The sequence below is a fragment of the Cygnus atratus genome, chromosome 7, assembly GCF_013377495.2.
Source record: "Cygnus atratus isolate AKBS03 ecotype Queensland, Australia chromosome 7, CAtr_DNAZoo_HiC_assembly, whole genome shotgun sequence".
In the NCBI taxonomy this organism is placed as follows: Eukaryota; Metazoa; Chordata; class Aves; order Anseriformes; family Anatidae; genus Cygnus; species Cygnus atratus.
The window spans coordinates 6,410,328-6,427,861 of NC_066368.1; the positions used below are offsets into that span (position 1 = coordinate 6,410,328).

At 41.7% G+C, this 17,534-nt stretch overlaps 1 protein-coding gene and 2 non-coding genes across 3 annotated transcripts in view; all 3 read left to right on the top strand.

Moving 5' to 3' along the window:
- Nucleotides 1–1,743: 1,743 nt before the first annotated feature.
- Nucleotides 1,744–17,534, top strand: part of EIF3A (eukaryotic translation initiation factor 3 subunit A) — a 33,044-nt gene continuing 17,253 nt past the window's right edge. Inside the window, exons 1-11 of the mRNA XM_035547726.2 lie at nt 1,744–1,905; nt 4,885–5,075; nt 5,275–5,411; nt 9,823–9,986; nt 11,077–11,276; nt 12,410–12,618; nt 13,632–13,803; nt 14,791–14,895; nt 15,702–15,800; nt 16,372–16,488; nt 16,810–16,995. Of these exons, the coding sequence (XP_035403619.1) occupies nt 1,857–1,905; nt 4,885–5,075; nt 5,275–5,411; nt 9,823–9,986; nt 11,077–11,276; nt 12,410–12,618; nt 13,632–13,803; nt 14,791–14,895; nt 15,702–15,800; nt 16,372–16,488; nt 16,810–16,995 (1,629 nt within the window). The 5' untranslated portion in view covers nt 1,744–1,856. The remainder of the gene's footprint in view (nt 1,906–4,884; nt 5,076–5,274; nt 5,412–9,822; nt 9,987–11,076; nt 11,277–12,409; nt 12,619–13,631; nt 13,804–14,790; nt 14,896–15,701; nt 15,801–16,371; nt 16,489–16,809; nt 16,996–17,534) is intronic.
- Nucleotides 15,398–15,521, top strand: LOC118248735 (small nucleolar RNA SNORA19). The gene has a single exon (XR_004778852.1). It is a non-coding gene; the product is annotated as a small nucleolar RNA SNORA19 (small nucleolar RNA).
- On the top strand, nt 16,154–16,286 carry LOC118248734 (small nucleolar RNA SNORA19). Its single transcript, XR_004778851.1, has one exon. It is a non-coding gene; the product is annotated as a small nucleolar RNA SNORA19 (small nucleolar RNA).

Here is a 17,534-nt window from a genome sequence, read left to right on the forward strand (position 1 = left end):
ATTTATTTTATTTTCCGTGTCTTTGTAAGGCACAGGATGCAATTTACGTTGAATGTGATGCAAGATGAGGTTGCGTTGCCCACAGACTCACCTTTTGAAGTTACCTTGCACCCAACACCTACTGCTGAGCAAAGCACAAAACGGCCTCACAAATTACTGAGCATTCATAAAGGCTTGCTTCTGCCTAAAGACAGCCTGATTAGGGCAGAGAATATTCACAAAGTGTAACAGCTATCCCTGAATGACTCTGTGTAAGGACATGCTCATCTGAGAACAGAACCATCTTGTTTCATAGTTTGGATTAACAAATAAACCTTAATGCTGTATATGGAGGCCACAGTGCACAAACTTCACTAAAAGTGCAGAGCAGCAACAGATTAGGAAGAATAGTTTGCCGAACTTCTGACATACCTGGGATAACTCCAGGAGCGTCAGAAGCTGCTAAAGAAAATGCGTAAGCCTGACAGAGGCCAGGTCTGTCACAAATCATGCCTGGCTATAGAGAGCACTTAAGGGGGTTAATAATGGCACAAAGTTAAAGTATATGTGTTTAAAAAGGCACAAGAAGTCAGACGGTAAGGCCTTCTCCTGATGTCAAATTGTCTGAGTCAAGCCTTGAGGGTCTTCAGGAACTTCAGAGAGATTGAAAAAAGTGCAGTGGGCTCCTGAATAGCAAATACTACGATTAAATAGAAATAAACGAATGGTAGCCCACTGCTAGCATGCAGGCTCTCTGCAGAACAGGCTGCGAAGCCTTAGGGTAAGCACCAGCTGCAGTGGCACAGGCATTGGTGGCCTTCAGGTGCCACGAGACTGCCACTCAACCTAGGTGGTGCCTGACACTCGTCTGACAGACTGATATATTAATTTAATGAACACAAGAAAAGGACTTGTTCAGCACTACAAATAGCTCAATGAAGGCTCTGCTGAACGTATTGCTGTGGTTTGAAGCCAAAATATCTAGGCTGTTGGAGACAGCACAGAGTGCAACTGTAGTCAAATACTTCTGTATAAATCAACAGCGTGGCCTGATGGAGAGCACCACGTGTCATACAGCCACCTGATCTGAGAGAGATACCAAGGACATGGAGCAACTCTCAAGTGAAGAGAGACAGAAAAAGCAGAGCTGCTTTATTTTCCTCGTTTTTACTCCCAGGGAATGCAGTCAAAAGTGTTGAGCATCGAGGGGCTGAGTTACATGGAAACACCAGTATCACTAAAACTTCCATACAAGTGTCTTCTTTTTTCTTAGTTTTACTTATTTTTCTGTTTAGCAATAAACCATGCTTGCAAGCCAACATTAGAAGTGAATTTTAAATGTATTGTATAATAGTTATGAAACTTTCAGCAGCTGTCGTTGGGACGGTATCAGTGACCTTGACGTTGAGGTGCGTGTTTCTGCTGAAGGACCAACGAGCACAGCACGCTAAATGCCTTAAACTAATCCATAAACATTTACTAATCCAAAATATCCCACTAGTCATGGATTTAATTACTGCTGTCCTATTGCTTTGTTGCTGATGTTGTGGGACTTCTGGGTGCAATTCGCGTATTTTTGTGTTGCTTCTAAGTCAAAAGATTGAATTTGTCAGTGAGGAAACGCACGGGTGAGCAGCTACCACAGACCGACCAAAACTGGAAGGGACCCCTGAAGCCCACCCAGCCCACCCACCCGGGCCCTTTTAACCACGCCGCTCCCCATCCCCGCGCGCGCCCCCGCCCCGCGCGCACCCCCGCCCGGTTGCGCGGCCCCGTCTCGGCGTGCGGCGGCGCGCGCTCCTCCCCTTCCGGCGCCGCGTGCCGCCCGCCCGAGCCCGGAGCGCGCCGCCGCCCTGTGAGGAGAGGCCGCCGCCATCATGCCGGTGTACTTCCAGCGGCCCGAGAACGCCCTGAAGCGGGCGAACGGTCAGTGCCGGCCCTCCCCCCCGGCCCCGCCGGGGCTCCCCCCGCTCCCCTCGCGTCGCGGCCGGGTCTCGCTGTCCCCGCCGGCCCCCGCTCTGCCTCCGTTTGGCGGCGCTGAGGGGAGGCGGCGGGGCCCGGCCGCATGGCGCCGGGCGAGGCCCGAGCGGGGAGCGGGGCCCGGCCGTGCGGGTTCCCCCCCTCCACCCCCGGCAGCTGGGCAAGCCCCGTGAGGAGCCGGGGGGCAGCGCGGGGCTCCGGGACGCCGAGGCCGGGCTCTTGAAGCCGCCTGGCCTGGGCCCCGCGGGGCCTGCCCGGCTCCGGCCCGGCTTTTCCACGCTCGGGAGCCGCCTCCGGCCCCGGGGGCTGCGGGGAGGGCAGGGGTGGGAGGCCCCGAGTGCGCCGCCGGGATGAGGGGACCGGGGGGACGGCGCTGCCGCCTGCCTCGTGCCTCTGCCGTGCACAAAGCCGGGCTGAGGGTGCTTATCGGCTGACGCCTTTCCGGCTGAATGTACGGCTTGGGCGCTTTTTTAAATAATATCCTATTTTAAGCGCGTAGGAAAAGCATTTAGGCTCGTCGTTGGTGCAGGCTGCACGTTTAGACATCCAGAAATTACAGAGGATCAGTGGGGCTTGAAATGACGGCTGAAGAGGCAGGGTAGTTAGGGATTACACATGATTCAGTAACTATCTTAAAAAACAAGAAATGCTGAAAATTACGTCTCAAGATTCCTAAAATTCATTGTATAACCATTCCTACAAACGTCACAGATAAAAATATGGAAAAGAATATCAGATCCAGTGCTTCCAAAGATAAAGTTGTGTTTTAGCAGTCCTTTTACTGTAAAAGATGCGTATATGATATTGTTCAACCATTGATTCAACTTCAGAATTCCTGGGTGGGGAAAGCTCCTGCTTGCTGAGGAAGTCACACCGTTGGAGTATTGGCTTTAAACTGCCCTTTAAATCTGCTGTTGCATTTCCGCTTTCCTGGTATCGAAGAGCAGTGTTAGATCCACATCTTTTGTACTGCTGCACATCTGTTAACTCGGAATGAATTGAAGGAGTGGGCTTCAAGGAGTGGAACTGAAGGAAGTGTTTTCCAGACAAGCACTGACGATCCCACGCCACAGTAGACTGAATGGAAAACGCGACAAGCTGGGTCAAGTCTTTGTGGCCTGCAGGGGCTCAGCCTTGTTGCTGATTTAGATACCTTTTTGCATTTCAAGCGGTATAATGTAAAAGCCAGAAAAAATGTCGTTCTGACAGCTATTCCAGGGTTAATGCTCTTACATTTGGTCTGCTGCAGTTCTTTGGTTCCGTAACCTACACATCCCTGTGTGCCTTACAGAAGGAGACTCAGTGCTGTGTTTGACTCTTCAGGTTCCCTTTGTGCGTGCTTTTACTACAGTGTCTGTTAAATTAGCCGTAATTATTTGATGTTCTGGCAAGAACTTGCTTGGCCAGAGTTAATTAAAAGTTTCAGCACAGTATGAATTAATGTTGTGCTTTGTCCAGTTATCGACCACTGCGAGCTGTGGTGCTTGGAAGGGCCTGGCATTGTTGCAAGATTCAACTTGCCTTTCAGGTTCATTTTCATAAATAAAACCCCGTAAAGCTCAGCAGTAATTGCCTCAAAAGCAGCACTGAGATAGAATAGCAGTTTACATCATAGAATGGAGGATAGCTTTATTAAAATTCCCTTGGCGAGTTTAAAATACTGCCAAATACTGTCACGTTGTAGCCTTATTTATCTTTATATGTGACCTTATATTTTTTCTACAAAGAAGCTTGCTCATCTTACGCAAGCTCATTATTTACATAAAGTAGGCTCCAAACATCTGATAGTGTGGTCCTTAAGTTAAATCGTTACTGCTGTTTTCAAAATGCAACTTTTGGCCATGTTTAACTTCAGTTCTGACATTCTAAAACTTAGAACACTGGTTATAGTGTGTTTTTTTTTTTTTGTGGAGTAAGATGAGGACTGTACAAGAAACTCCTTGTGGTCTTTGAAGTTCATCTGTGTGCCTGAGCACCTTCAGCAGGCTCCGATTTTCCTCCTATTCTGCCGCTGTTTCTTGAGGAATGGAGGCACTTCCAAAATACTTTGTGGAAAGTGCTAACTCCGTTCCTCTTTAAGAATACGCTTACCTTTCTTTTTTAGTTGTACACAACTTTATTTCTTCCCCCCTTCCACCTCTCTCCCTCCTCTCTCTTTATCTGTAACCTGTTTGTTTCCCATTCTCATCATTCTTCTGACTTGCTTTTCGTGGTGAATGCCTTCAGTGTAGGCGTTCAGCGTGTGTGTTGGTAGGTGGCTGTGCTGCTTCACGATGTGATGTGCTTGTGGGTGGTTCGCTCTGTTTCGTACTGAGCGGAACATGCGGTGTATCACACAATCACAGAGTGGTTTGGGTTGGAAGGGACCTCAAAGCCCACCCAGTTCCAACCCCCTGCCATGGCAGGGACACCTCCCACCAGCCCAGGCTGCCAAAGCCCCATCCAGCCTGGCCTTGGGCACCTCCAGGGATGGGGCAGCCACAGCTTCTCTGGGCAACCTGTGCCAGTGCCTCACTGCCCCCATAGACGGGAGCTGCTGTGATGCTGACAGATCCTGTTAGATCTGTACTGCGAGGCTCGTGGTGGGTGTTTGTTGTCCTTCATGATGAAACTAGCTTTAAAAGTGGATGCACATGTTTTATTAATATGTATGAAGAGCCTAGTCATGCCTTGATGGATGGAGGGACACCTCTGCCATCCCTAAATTTGCATGCTAATGGAGAGGTCTGCATTTGTTTGCCAGTTACGCTGTTGAAAAACTGCCCCTGCAGTTGCATGCGCCAACATTTTTGGTATAGCTAGGTAAATCAAACCGTCAGTGGAATTTGATTAGAGCTGATTAAATTCTGAAAGGTTACACTATTAATCGTAATAGCATGTATCTTCTAGGTTGCAACTCCTCTGCTAATTAGATTTTACTTTCAGAATTCCTTGAGGTTGGCAAAAAGCAGCCTGCCCTTGATGTTCTCTATGATGTTATGAAAAGTAAGAAACACCGAACATGGCAGAAAATCCACGAGCCGATTATGCTGAAGTACCTGGAACTCTGTGTGGATCTCCGCAAGAGTCACCTGGCGAAGGAAGGGCTGTACCAGTACAAGAACATTTGCCAGCAGGTAGGGCTTCTGAATCGTTTCTTTGTTACTTGTAGCAAGCGTGGTTTGTGTCAGCTGATGAGATCTAAATGTAACTGATCAGTCTTGACTCAGAATTAATCTGCTTTTTAGATGTTCCTGGTTTTGTAGCATTTACATCTTAAATATTTGCTGCCTGTCGTGGGGGGAAATAACTTTACATGTTCTGCCTTTGGTGTAGGTGAACATCAAATCTTTGGAGGATGTTGTTCGAGCCTATTTAAAGTTAGCTGAAGAAAAAACGGAAGCAGCTAAGGAAGAATCCCAGCAGATGGTACTGGACATAGAAGACTTAGATAACATTCAAACTCCGGAGAGGTAGGAGGCCTGGCTTTACGCTGTAAGCACTTCACAGCAAGGTGGCCTTATTTTTGTGGTTATAGAGCACTGACGCAAGGATTTCTAGATTTTTGGTGAATGTTCTGAGTGTGTATATATATGAATATATATATACACATATATATATATATATATATATATATACACACACATATCTATAAAGACAACAAGGAAGACTATATTTTAACATTCTTCAATTGAGACTTTGTGGTTTTTATGAGTAGTACACCTGAACAGTAATTTCCCGACTTAGTTATTAAACTATGGCTTTTGTATTGATTTACGAGGTGCATGGTGCAGTTAAATGACTAATACCACGCTGTCAGATTATCTAAAGTTACAACCTGTGGTTTTATTTTTTATGCACTTACTTTCCTTGTATTTTAATGGCGTTATGGAAGATTTTTTTTAAATGCCTTGCTGTCAGCAGCAGAGATGATGTTGGAATTTGCAAACAGCTAGGGAACTTACTGAAATAATTGGGAACGAAAAAATAAATAGAAGTGGAAGCTGACTAAGGGAGTAAAGGAGAAGATTCACCATAATGACAAGTCAGAAGTACCTGCGTAAAGACAAACGCAGACTGGATGTTTTACTGGCAAGGGTACGTAATAGGTGTTACATGGATACAAAGTGCTTTCTGATGGAGCACGCAGGAGACTTGTGATCTAAAAACACACATGGAAATGACCATGGATATGAGGGATATAATGGAAGAGAAGGACTAAATGTGTGCTTTCAGTGTTACATGCTGTGCTAAAGGACGAACCACTGCGTTACGAGGCTGAGACGTAGAAATATCTGGGTGCTGGAAGAAGGCGGCAGAGACGAGCTAATGGAAAAGACCTAGAGCTGAACAGGTTTGCTTCACACAAAACAGAAAATCTGAGAGGGGAAATTAGCAAAAAACAGGTGAAGGTGATTGGGAAAAAATTGTAGAAGTGCATCTACGAAAGAAGAGAGAGGGAGAAGGTGATGAAGCAAGCCAGGTGTCAGTGTCCGAGGAGTACTGATGATGATGCAGGAAGGAACTGTACCTTGAGGGGGGAACAAGAGTAATTGGGCAGTCTCTTTCTAGCTTTCACTGGATGAGTGGGGGCATCTTTTTCAAGAGGCCAGATCCAGGAGTGGATAAAATGAATACCTCTAAGTAGAAGGATTGACAGCAAAAGAAGGGAAATGTGAAGTTGTGTGTTCAAGTGTAAGAATAATAAAAATGTGGTAGAATCGTAGTTGCAGTTGGAATTCGTCTGACGGAAGATAATTAGGAAGCTGAGAAATAAAGATGATGGCTTGAAAATGGAATACTAAGGATGTTTGAGAGGTAGCAGTAGAAATAGGAAGGGTCACCTCTATTGAACAAAATCCTTGCATCTGTAGTAAAGGACATAAAATAAACAGTAAAGAGAAGAAAAAGGAGATGCAGTTCCGAGAGTTGGGTGACAGCTTTATAGGGTCTGCTGAAACCTGCACCTATAATGGGATTGGTGATTTTATTATTGAAAGCTGCTTGTTATCAGTTGGGAAACAATTAAATTTGGTAAAGCTGGTAAACTATTAATTGTACTAGGCTAGTTTAATTTTCTTATGTAGTAACCTTCAAACTTTTTCCACCACATTGTGCATCTGCAAACAAAAGGAAATGTTACTTTATACTTGCTTAGGCAGCTGATGAGGTAATAGCAGAAAAGGCGTAACAAATTTGTTCTATGTGTTATAATTAATTGGATAGAAAATGAGAATTTCGGAATAATGGAAAAAAGGATCAGTCAATATATCTGCTTTAGTTCCTTTGTAGACCTTCAGTTAGCAGACAGCTTAAGCAATAGTGCCACGTTGGATGAACCACTCTCTGGCTTTTGGTTTCTTTTGCCTCTGCAAGAAGTCAGCATTCTGTTGTCAGAACGGTTTGTGGGAGAATTTCCTAATCTGCTTCAGGCAGAGGGGAGTTAGCTCATACTGTGTATTTATGTTCTTCAGATGAATGTCTTAATTTTAGGGAATGGTCACGTGAACGCTGCTAGTACAGCTGTGTATGTGGTGATAGTTCTGAAAAAGAAGTGGCAAGGTGGGGTAATATAATGAGTCTGGGAGAGGATAATTGTCTGTATCCTTGGAAAAAAAAATCAAGGTGTGTAGGTAATAAATCAAACCAAATTAAACTTTGCAGAAGTTGTTAAGAGAAACAATAAAAGGATGTTTAGCCATAAGTGGAGAATTCTAGGAAAAAGGGTGGTGGAAGTCTGATAGGTTGAGATTGGCCATCCTAGGTGTGGTCTGCGTACCAAAGCAACACTTTACTGCTGCTTTTTTGTAAGCATGTGGATTGTGGAATAAAAGAAACATGCTTTTTAGGGGCTTGGAAGTTACTTAGCCTGAGATGGACGGAAAAGTCAGCTTTATTGTGTTGGGTGACGGCATAATCTCCGTTGCGGAGTTTTAAAAGTATCAGCCGATATTTCAAGTACTAAAGCTCTGCAGATAGCCATCTGAGCAGGCAGCGTGGTTTCTCATCATCCATAGGTAGGCCTGAGGAGCAGTCTGAACAGCTGCTGGTCTGCTGTTATCTTGTCTTGATCATTGTAACGTTCGTTTATTATTGAAAGCTGCTTGTTATCAGTTGGGAAACGCTCGTAAGCACGAGTTCTGAAGAAGTAGTATATGGGGTTAAAAACACAAAAACAACTCGGCACAGGCTTGCTGAAGGGTGAATGATGTCCGGTAACTTCAGAATCTTTTTTTTGGTGGTTACATTTTTTAAATTCAAGAAATGTCAGAGGTGTAACAAGGAGAAAAGTAAAGCTGTTGATACTGTACCGGGTGGGATGTTCTTGGAAGTTGGAAGGTGATAGAGGCATTGCCCAGGGACAGACAGACAGCATGTAATGGTGCGAGGAGGGGGAAATCGAGAGTTAGGGTGAAGTCTTTCAATTAAAGTCTTGGAAAGTAACTGGAAAAGTCAGTCATGTTTACTGACGGTACAAAGTTCAAAGAAATTAGCAGAGAGGGCGTTGTAGGTAGTGGTGAGGAATGGAGTTAGGGAAGTCAAATACAATTCACAGAGACTTGGAGTAGAAGGCTGTGGATTTGCATGTTAACAGCAAGGTTCGTTGGTTGCAAAAACTGAAAAGGTTAAAATTCTGTCCTCAGTAGTTGTTCCAGGATGACAGTGCAATCAGTGACGTGTGACCACAAAAAAGCAATTACAAACTAACATTTCTTAGGTACTGTGCTCTGGTGAAGACCAAGATTTTTTTAGAACGTAATCATTGAGAAGGATCTGAAGAGACTATTGAATCTTTTCTTTTACACTGAGTCATAATAAATTATAAAATATTCCCTAAATATGCTTCTCTCATCTGTTCTTTAAGTCCTTCAGTAACAGGAATTCCTCAGCTTTTCTTGTAATTCCACATTATTTTCAATGCCTGAAACAGTCCTTGTTACAGAGGAATCCCACTGGTACTTAGACACTGAAACGGACTGCTCTTTTCTAGTATTCTGTATTCTAGCTTTTAGTGTCAAAGCATTGGTTAGAAAAATGGTATGTTTGTGTTGGCTGGAGAGATCTTTGAGCAGTGAGAGAAATTGCAGGATGCTTTTAAAAATAATAAGGTATGCTTGGTTATGTATGCTGAGATACTTCTGTGAGTATCCTTGACAAAGTGTGTTGTGTTGGTTGGTAAATTCAGAGTTGAGTTTTGCTGTAATGCTCCCGGGTTGTAAGCTTATCCTTTACTGACCTCCAGTTTGCTTGCTGACGAAATTAAAGACAGTAAAAGGTGAACTGATTTGAGGTTGCAGATAAAAGTAGAGGAAGAGAATGTATTGAGCTTGTTTGTTTCTCTGTGTGCCAGTATAGGAGTCTTCAGTGGCGAAAATGCAATTCATGAGGCACACATTTCTCCTGTGTCAAGTATCAACAAGAAGTGAGCTCCTCCTGGCAGCCTTGCCGGTGACTAAAAAGGAAGCGTCAGCAAGTAGCAAAGTATCTGAGTAGCCAGTGGTACTGGGGTCAGACAGAAGTAACAGTGTGCTGCTCCTTGATAGAATGGGGAAGGTGAAGATCCTAGAGTTAGTTTCCTTTGGCTTTCTTGTGTGAAGGACACACAACCTATGGAACTCTTTACCTGTGGAACTTGTACGTATCAGTGATATACGCAGGGGCGAAGATTGGAAACTTAACATCAAGAAAAGATATCTACATCCTTTAAAGGAAAACTTTGAAGGATCAATTTGAAACTAAGGAGTAGCTAATTCAGCAGCATGTAGCTGGTTGGATTCCTGCAGTCTTATCTTAAATCTTAATGAGAAAAATCAATGAGAACTGTGGGGAATAAACCACTTCTTTTTCTCCTTCTTTTCCCCTTTTCTCCGTTCCCAACCGTAGTGTTCTTTTGAGTGCTGTAAGTGGAGAAGACACTCAGGACCGTACTGACCGACTGCTTTTGACACCATGGGTTAAATTTCTGTGGGAATCGTATCGGCAATGTTTGGATCTTCTCCGAAACAATTCTAGAGTGGAACGTTTGTACCATGATATTGCACAGCAAGGTAAGTTGAAAAGATGGAAATTTAAAGCATAATGAGATTCAGGAGTTCTGTGTTACATACTGTAAAACTAGAAAATGAGAGGTTATTCCTATCTGGCAATTGCATTAGAATTAAAAATACATTGATCTTGTATGCATATGTGTGCACACACACACTGTTCTTAAAATTACAGTTTTCTTATGGAGGTTTCTGTACGCTAAACTTTTATCGCAACAGAATATGCAAGGAAAAAGTTATTTTTCCTAGATATACTGAGAATAACTTAGTAAAATACTATTCAGAAGTTAATAGGAGAAGCGCTTGTCTGATTCTTCCTGGCATTATTCTGCAGAAAAATTAATTTCTAAGAATGGGTACTTGTGTGCTCATCTTTTTATCTTAAGGGGGAATGAGAAGTGGAAAATACGTTCCATCTTTATGTGTAACTTGAGGCTCTGTATCTTTTGAAAAAAAGCTGCTAGCTTTTTACCTCTCGGCCCAAACTGTGCAAATATATTAGGAAAAACGGCCATCAGATGAGTTCTAGGTGCCTTAGTGTGTATTTAAGTCTCTGTGCAACAGTATCGAGAGCTCCTATTTTGACTGTTCTTGGTAGAGATACTTCAGGATTTTCAGTGGCAATGGCCCAGCGCAATCAGGTTTTTGAAAGGAGCTGTAGGATCAAAGACATTTTTTCCTGTTATCTTCAGCCTTTTGAAAGCTTCATTTGACTTTACCACACTAGATGGCTTGAGAATTTTTTCCCACATTTTATGAAGGCGAAGCTTTAATTCATGCTCTTCTCAGAATTGTATTTGCACATAGTTCTAAACAAAATCTGGAATTGCTGCTTAAATCAGAATGTTCTCATTTGATTCAAAGCATTCCCTCTGCTCCTTAAGCTTAATTGCGTAGAAACATCTTAATTTTGAGGTCAAGCTGGTAGTGCTCTGCGTTGTAACTTATTATGCGTGACTGATTAGATCTTGTTTGCTATGTCTTTGGACTGTAAATGAAGATTCTTTAAATGCATCGATTTACATATTTGAATCCCATTTAGGACTACAATGAAATCACCGTGAGCAAACATTCTTAATACGTGTTTTTGCAGCTTTTAAGTTCTGCCTGCAGTACACGCGTAAAGCGGAGTTCCGTAAGCTCTGCGATAACCTGAGAATGCATCTGGGGCAGATCCAGCGTCATCATAACCAAAGCACAGCAATCAACCTCAACAACCCTGACAGCCAGTCCATGCACTTGGAGACCAGGCTTGTGCAGCTTGACAGCGCTATTAGCATGGAGCTGTGGCAGGTATGCAGCAGGCCTCCTCTAATCGCACGGTAGCATCCAGCCTTTCCAGAATCTCTGCCACGCAGGTCATGTTTCATGGTGTATGCTCCAAGGTAAAAACAGGAGAACAGTTGAAGAATAAACTCTTTAGTATCTTGAATGCGGTATTATTGTTTGTGTGTTGAATACTTCATCCGATGTTTCCGGAACTGTTGTTTTCATGTAGTGCTTCAAACCAAGCTTGTGCTTGTAGTAGTTAGTGGTGAAGTGGTTGGAGTTGCTTTGAGTTGGGAGAGGGAGAAGTTGACTGACGTCTTCATCTCTTACGTGTTGTGTTCTCGTGGACTACATCACTGGGAAGTGGTTGGCAAACGTCAAAGCCTGTTCTTAGGCTGGGGCCCCAGCACTTCCAACTGAAGTACATCAGTGTCTAGTCAGTGAGGGCGCTTTCAAAGTAGTATTTTTCATTTCTAACGTCAGATTCCTAAAGAGTCAGAGTTGTCCTATCTGTGAACTTGGAGAATGCTCTCTGTTAACACTGATTCCTTTTTAGTTTTGAAAGTTGTTATATATAAGGCATTTCCAAGATACATTTGTTTTTAGGGAAACTAACCTTTTTTGATCACAGATGTGATTTGTGTGAAAACGGTAAAAGGAGTAAATAGTAGAATTGGTAGAATGATAGAAATAGTTTTTTCTTGGTTTGTAGATTGAAAATCTGAAAAAAAGTTTCCAAAAAACCCCCGAATTAAATAACCTTTAATTCCCAGTTTCTAACAGATGAGAGTTAATGGGTTTGCAGTACGTCCAAATAATTTCTTTATTATGAAGGAAATTTTTAATTACATGTAGCTGCCAGAACTCGATATGACAGCTTTCAGTGGTATTAAATAAAGGTAGTCTTTGTGGAATCACAGGATGACTTGGGTTGGAAGGGACCTTGAAGACCACCCAGTTCCATCCCTTGTGATAGCACCCACTAGATCAGGTTGTCCAGGGCCCCATCTAACTTGGCCTTGAACACCTCTAGGGATGGGGCATCCACAACGTGTGACTTATTGGTTGTAGTTTTATAGTCTTTAGTGAATTTTCATTTTTTTTCCCTTTTTGAAGGGTTGCAAAAACTTCCTAAAAGTAGTGTGTTTGTTTTTTAGGAAGCTTTCAAAGCAGTGGAGGATATTCATGGGCTATTTGCCTTGTCTAAGAAACCACCCAAACCACAGCTGATGGCAAATTACTATCACAAAGTGTCAACTGTCTTCTGGAAATCAGGAAATGCTCTTTTTCATGCATCCACGCTTCACCGACTTTATCACTTATCGAGAGAAATGCGAAAGAATCTCACGCAAGAGGAGATGCAGAGGTGGGCAAAGACATTTAATGTGATTTTAGATTCTATTTCTAACCTTGTAGATTCAAAAAAAAAAAAAAAAAAGCTAAATTGTACCCCAGAAGAAGCAGATAACGTGTATGGCTATGAGCAGCTTTGCCTAAAGTGGCCAGTACTAATTGCCCCCAAAAACTAGAGAAAGAAGGATATTTTACAAAGCTACAGTGTAAGTAATGTGAACATCAGGATCACCTTATTTAAGCTTCCTTCTTCCCTATTGACAGGGAATCTAAGCAAGTTTGCGAAGTACCTAGTTTTTGCTTTCAGTTTCTATTCTGAGTGGTGATACCTATGCCAGTAATAGGGAAGTCTTGGGAAGTAAACTTTTCCTTAATATCTGCAAGTGTGTGTAGCCAAATGACCTTTAATTTTTTTGGTGATAAAGTATGGTATCTGGCAAGGGTTTTGAAGCATGCAGAATCATTGGCTGCATTAAACTCTGAAACTCATTTACAGGTATTTGTAGAATCAGTCTGGTGGAAATAAACACTGTAGGGAATTGTTACATTCCTGTTCATCTGGTACTAAGGTCAACATTTAAATATTTAATGTTACTTGCATTGTAACATCAGAAGGCACCTCTAGCAATAATTTCTTAAAAAGCAATGTAATCAAAATGACTTGTATGGATTTGGAATCAAGTAAGTTTGGAAAGGTGCTGGTTTCATTATTTTATACTATTTTGATATTTTACAGAGGCAGCTTTAAATTTATTTTGTCTCTGTGTGTGTGTATATATATATATATATATACACACATGTATAAGTAATGAAAAACGTGTTACCAAAATCTTTCCTGTGATTACTGAAGAGCACTGCATGCTGTACTTAGCGCACAGTTGCCATCTTTTCTGTTATTCCTGTTTTTTTTTCCTGTTCTGCAGTATGAATGCTAGGTATTCCTACTCTTGAATTGGCATGTATATGAAAATGAAGTAAGTAGTATTCTCTTGCAGTTCATCTTTTGTGGTTATACTTCGTCAACAGGATGTCCACTCGAGTCCTTTTGGCCACTCTGTCAATTCCTATAACTCCTGAGAGAACTGATATCGCCCGCCTGCTGGATATGGATGGCATCATTGTTGAAAAACAGCGGCGGCTGGCCACCCTGCTAGGTCTTCAGGCCCCGCCGACACGTGGCAGTCTTATTAATGATATGGTAGGTGGTAGCGTCTGGATCAGATCTCTTAAACTCAGAGTTTTCTTTTTGGACTTTTTTTCGTTCTAGAAGCACTGCGCCTAGTTAAGGGATGGCAATTTCAAAATTGAAACAGCTTTGTGTGTAACTGTATATAACTTATAGTTAAAAATTGAGATTCATGGGAAGGACTGTTTGGAAGTGGTGGTGGTAATGAGAGGCCTGAATCCTTGTGTGCAGTACAGAGCAGTATTTGGTGTTGTCCTGTATGTCATCCAAGCAACAAATGTCTTGCTTTTCAAACTCTGAGGGGTCTGAAAAGCATTGTGAACCACAACTTTTTTCCCCCTCTCTAAGGAGAGGCCTATTTATTAAATGTGGCTCCAATAAGCTTGGGGCAGATAAATAGTGGAGGATAAGGACTTAGCTTATTATGAGAACATCCTTTTGTTTCATTAGAAGAGAGGCCAGATTTATCCGTCTTCAGACCCTTCTGGGTATTTACAAACAAATTAGGCATTCAGTCATAGATCCTTTTCAGAGGATGCTTGAATTTCTTGCTTTCATTTGCATACATACCTAAAACTTGCAGTCAAGGTTCATTTTACTGTTTATGTTGTTTTCTTCTGGTACTTCTCTAGTTTGCCTTAAAAACACAATTTAAAATGTCAGTTATAAACTGAGACGTATGGTTTTTAGTTTGGATGTGGGCCTATGTCTGTGCAGTGGGACTGTAGGTCTGTAATATGTTGAGGGTGGCACTCCAGTCTAAATAATTACCATGCTGCTATGTTTTTTTCTTGTTTCCCATTGTTAAATACGATTAACTGGTATAGTGTACAGTTATTGTCACTATAATTAGAAATGTTTTAATTAAAAAGTCAATGAACTGTATTAAGAGGTACATGTGGTGCCTATTCAACTTCTGAAATGCAAAATTCTTAAAGCATAACTATTTGTTAATATTTATTTTGAGATCTTTGTGGTTTTTGTTGTTGTTAACGTTAGGTGAGGTTCAACGTAGTCCAGTATGTTGTTCCTGAAGTGAAGGAACTTTACAATTGGCTTGAAGTTGACTTTCACCCGCTCAAGTTATGCAGCCGTGTCAGCAAGGTAAGTTTTTTGTAGTTGGGTGCGTAGTAATTGGTCTCGGCTAACAGTCTGTTACTTAAATATAATTTATGGTAAGTAACAGCTAGCCTTTTCTGTTGCCAGAATTTTCAGTAGGAGGCTTTGTTCGGTCAAATTCCATTAAAATTGTACGTGTATAGTAGCTGATATATGTAGCACACTAGCTTATTGAAGTAGCATAAAAATTCATTCAGACCTCTAGGGTGCTCTGTAAGGGCACTGAATTTGGGGAATATATCGGAAGGTCTTGAGAGTGGAAATGCTACTGAGTTAAATTTGACTTAAATACGAAGGAATGAGAAAACTGCTTGTGTGAAGATGAAGGTGTGTGTGCAAGTGGATTGTGTAGGAGGTGAAAAAATATACCATAGACTTACTATCTGAACTATAAAAACTATACCATAGTTTTTACTACCTCAATGTAGTGTATTGGGAATTATGTGAGATCTTGTAGGCTGTGTTGATGTAAGTTCTGCAATTAATGAAGCACATCACATTCTTTTTCTTTGATAGTGGGAACAAAGATATTTGAAGTGCTAAAAAGAACTTGAAGGTAAATTAGCAGTGTGGTTGATGTTGCCAGTACTGTCAGTCACCTTCATACAAAAAGTGTTAGCTATCATAAAAAGATTCTGATAAAAAGATTGACTTTGGTAAAACAACCTAGTATCTGGACACAAATGCTGTCGTTTCATGAGCTGTAAAATGGAAGTATTTAAAGCTTAGTATTTTGATGTTGAAGTTTTAAGTGTTGGTGCAGATTAAGTAACTTTTTAGAATTTTGATAGGTTCTGAACTGGGTGAAAGACCAAGCTGAAAAGGAACCTGAACTGCAGCTGTATGTTCCTCACCTGCAGAACAATACCATTCTTCGCCTTCTGCAACAGGTATGAATCAGGAAAACGTACGTTCCTAAGCGTGCGCGAGTTAGAAAACGCTTTGGAAGAACACTGAACTAGAAACTTCCATGCTGAACTAAATTGCTTCTGTCAACTAGAAGACCATTAATATTTCTAAATACCTTTTCCAGTATATAACCCATATCTTCAGGTTTGTACTTCATTTAGGTACAGCCAAAGTAACTGTACGTAGTAGTGGTTGAATACAGTGACGCAGTCTTTTGCCTAGCTTTTCTTTGTGACAGATCTATGAAGCTTTATTTAAGGTAATTCGTCGTGTCTTAAAGCTGTTTGGAATAAGGTTTGGGTGTGTTTCTTTTTTTGTCTAGGTGTTCTCTGAAATGCACATTTCATTGACCTGCTTTCCTTATAAGTGATGAGCAGTGTTATTTCTGGTGTGCTAAAGAAATTCGTAAAGGCTAATTAGCAGCATAGCTGTGTGTAGCTACTGCTGCCAGTCTCCTTTATACAAAGAAGCCATGCGGGAATGGCTTTTAATCTTAGGTTACGTTTGAATACAGTACTGAAAGAAAACCCTAATGTTCCTTGTCATATATAGGTGGCCCAGATTTATCAAAGCATTGAATTTTCTCGTCTGGCTACCCTGGTTCCTTTTGTTGATGCTTTCCAGCTGGAACGTAGTATTGTCGATGCAGCCAGACATTGTGACTTGCAGGTAAGTGCTGTCAAAGTGCTTCTGTGAAGTGGTGTGTGGATTCATGGGTATTACGTTGAATGAAAACTAGCTGGTAGAAATCAAACACAAGGAAGATAGTGATTTTTTAAAAAAATGTAACATGGAAAATAAGCAGAATTTTATTCAGTGCTATTTTTCTTCTACTAATTTGGCATTTCCCTTAGTTTGAGAAACGTTTTTTAAATTAATTTCTGCTTTGTTGACCTCCGTTGGTCATAGGCAGAGCAACAGAGAAAGCATTTAAAAGCAATAAATAACACAGTCCTATTTTATCTTTCACACTTTTTTTTTTTTTCAAAGGTTCGCCTCGACCATACTACCCGGACATTGAGTTTTGGCTCGGATTTGAATTACTGTACTAGAGAAGATGCTCCCCTGGGCCCTCAGCTACAAAGCATGCCTTCTGAGCAAATTAGAAATCAATTGACTGCGATGTCCTCAGCTCTGGCTAAGGCTCTTGCGGTCATTAAGCCTCCTCACTTGCTGGTGAGTAATCCTAAATCTTCTGAAAACATTGACGAATCCTGACATTCCCCCAAGTGTGTTGTGTGATGTGTACCAGTCGCCCTTATGCAGCCTTTTATTAGTTTTGGCTTGTCGGATCTGCTGCTAATTCCAGTAATCTGCTTTCTGTGCAGTGGTAATGATATTGTTACTGCGGTCCCCTCTCTTCAGAACAAATACTTTCTCCTTGAGGTGTTAATATATCCAAATGCAGTGTAGCATTAATACATTTTTAAATGACCAGATATCCTTCCGCATCTGTTGCATGACTGTTCTAATAAGTTTTCTGCTGTAGCAAGATAAATTTGTTTTGGAGTTGTGAGATCATACTTGAATATTACGCCAAGAAGTTGCTTGGTTTGCCTTTCCTTGACATAGGAAAGGCACTGAGCTATCTAATGATTAATTTAATGGGACGCTGCAAGGATCTGCGTAGACAGGTTGGTGCTTTGGTATATTTGCTTATTTTCAGAAGTGTGCTGCTTCCGTTTCAGAGCATTGTGATAATGATCTCTGACACG